At 47.4% G+C, this 1,670-nt stretch overlaps 1 protein-coding gene across 1 annotated transcript in view; it reads left to right on the forward strand.

Annotated features, from left to right (window-relative positions):
• Nucleotides 1–1,670, forward strand: part of Ccdc162p — a 252,570-nt gene that overhangs the window by 98,993 nt on the left and 151,907 nt on the right. The window contains exon 16 of the mRNA XM_023722322.1: nucleotides 1,465–1,657. Coding sequence (XP_023578090.1) covers nucleotides 1,465–1,657 — 193 coding nt within the window. The remainder of the gene's footprint in view (nucleotides 1–1,464; nucleotides 1,658–1,670) is intronic.

The following is a 1,670-nucleotide window of genomic DNA, read 5'->3' on the forward strand; positions in this document are numbered from 1 at the left end:
ACAGATACAAAATGGACATTCATCTGTATCCCCTTTGGAGAGAGGTTTAGGTGGCTGGATGGGGCCAGCAGCCAAAGCAGGAAATGGAGACGGACAGCATAGATTACATCTTGAGTGGTTAGACCAGGAGAGAGAGAGAGACAGACAGACACTGGGGAAGTGCACGAGGATGTTTATAGACATGAGGAATTGAACTTGTTTCAGTGGTTGTTGGGAAGATGAACAAAGGCAGGGGATGCTTCCAAGGAGGGAGGTATGGGATTCAAAGCAAGGGCAATGCCTGAGAGAAGAAGAGCAGGAGGAGTTCTGGGAACGAGGGAAGAGACGTGAAGAGGAGCAGCTGGGAGTGATTGGGTCACCAGGCACAGGAGGGAGCAAGAATTATTAGCATAACAATTCTTAAGGAGCAGTAAGCTCTCAGGTATCCAAGAAAAATATCCTGACTGAAATACCCCTTCTTGGGAGGCCTTTCCTGGGGCTGCTGTAAGAGTACCACAAAGTGAGTAACTTATTTTCTCCCAGAGCTGAAGGCGGCAAGTGCGAAGCCCAGGTGTCGGGAGACCCAGGTGTCTGAAGGCTCTAGAGGAGATCCTTCCTTTCCTCTCAGCTCCTGCTAGCTGCTGTCAGTCCTTCCCAGTCTGTGGCACTTGTTGGCCTACAGCTGCCTCACGTAGCTTGTGTCCACCTGTCTCACCCCTAAGTGTGCCTCCAAATTTTCCTCACTTATAAGGCACTTGTCTCAATTTGATTATATCTACAAAAAAATTACAGCCCGTAAGGTCTCATTCCCAGGGCCTGGGAGATAGCTCAGTAGAGTAAGTGCTTGCCTGGCAAGTGCAAGGGCCTGAGTTCAATCCCCGGTACTAAAAAAAAAAAAAAAAGTCTCATTCCCAGGTTCTTGGTAGACTTGGATTTTAGGACATACTGTTCAGCTCGGTACACAAGGCTGTGCTGATGCATTTTAGAAGTACCTATAGAATTCAACAAAAACATTTTTAATAGCGAATGTTCCTGATCCCAAGTGGGTCGCCTGCGCTGTGTCACATCCTCCCCACAACTATTGTGATGTATGTTCACACTTTCCCCATGTGAGGGCTGAGGGAATGGGAGCTAACTGTAGCCAGGTGGCTCCCCTGGGTGAAATCCTGGCAGTCAGAACTGGAGTCAGCACTCTTGACTCCAGAGACTGCCTTTAGCAGGAGGCTCTATCAGCTGCACATCTCTAGTTTCATCAGAGAAACGAATTCATCAGCTAATTATCTGCCTCAGAAACTACCTCTCCTTACCACCACTCTCTGCCATATATTTTTCTGTGTGTACTGTTTTTTTTAATACACATTTAGAACATCAGCTCTGTGTTGATAGCCCACTCTGCATGAGAATTCTGCTGCCTGGTCCATTTAGGCTGGAAAAATACAGCTTTTCATTTTCTAGTAACTTCTGGGCTTGATTTTCTTTCCTCAGGTCTACAGCACTCAATTCATGGAGTTCTCAGAAGTGGAGAACCAGGATGACTACTACAGCCTAGGAGCTGGCTACATGCATACCCAGGACCAGCAAGGGGCCTATGTCATGTATGATGAAGCCCTGAGCGATCTGAAGGAACTAGAGGCAGAGCTACTCCTTGTGGGCAGCCACTATATCGAGAAGGAAAAAGGTGAGAAGTGAGA

The sequence above is a fragment of the Octodon degus genome, unplaced genomic scaffold (assembly GCF_000260255.1).
Source record: "Octodon degus isolate 3935 unplaced genomic scaffold, OctDeg1.0 scaffold00090, whole genome shotgun sequence".
In the NCBI taxonomy this organism is placed as follows: domain Eukaryota; kingdom Metazoa; phylum Chordata; class Mammalia; order Rodentia; family Octodontidae; genus Octodon; species Octodon degus.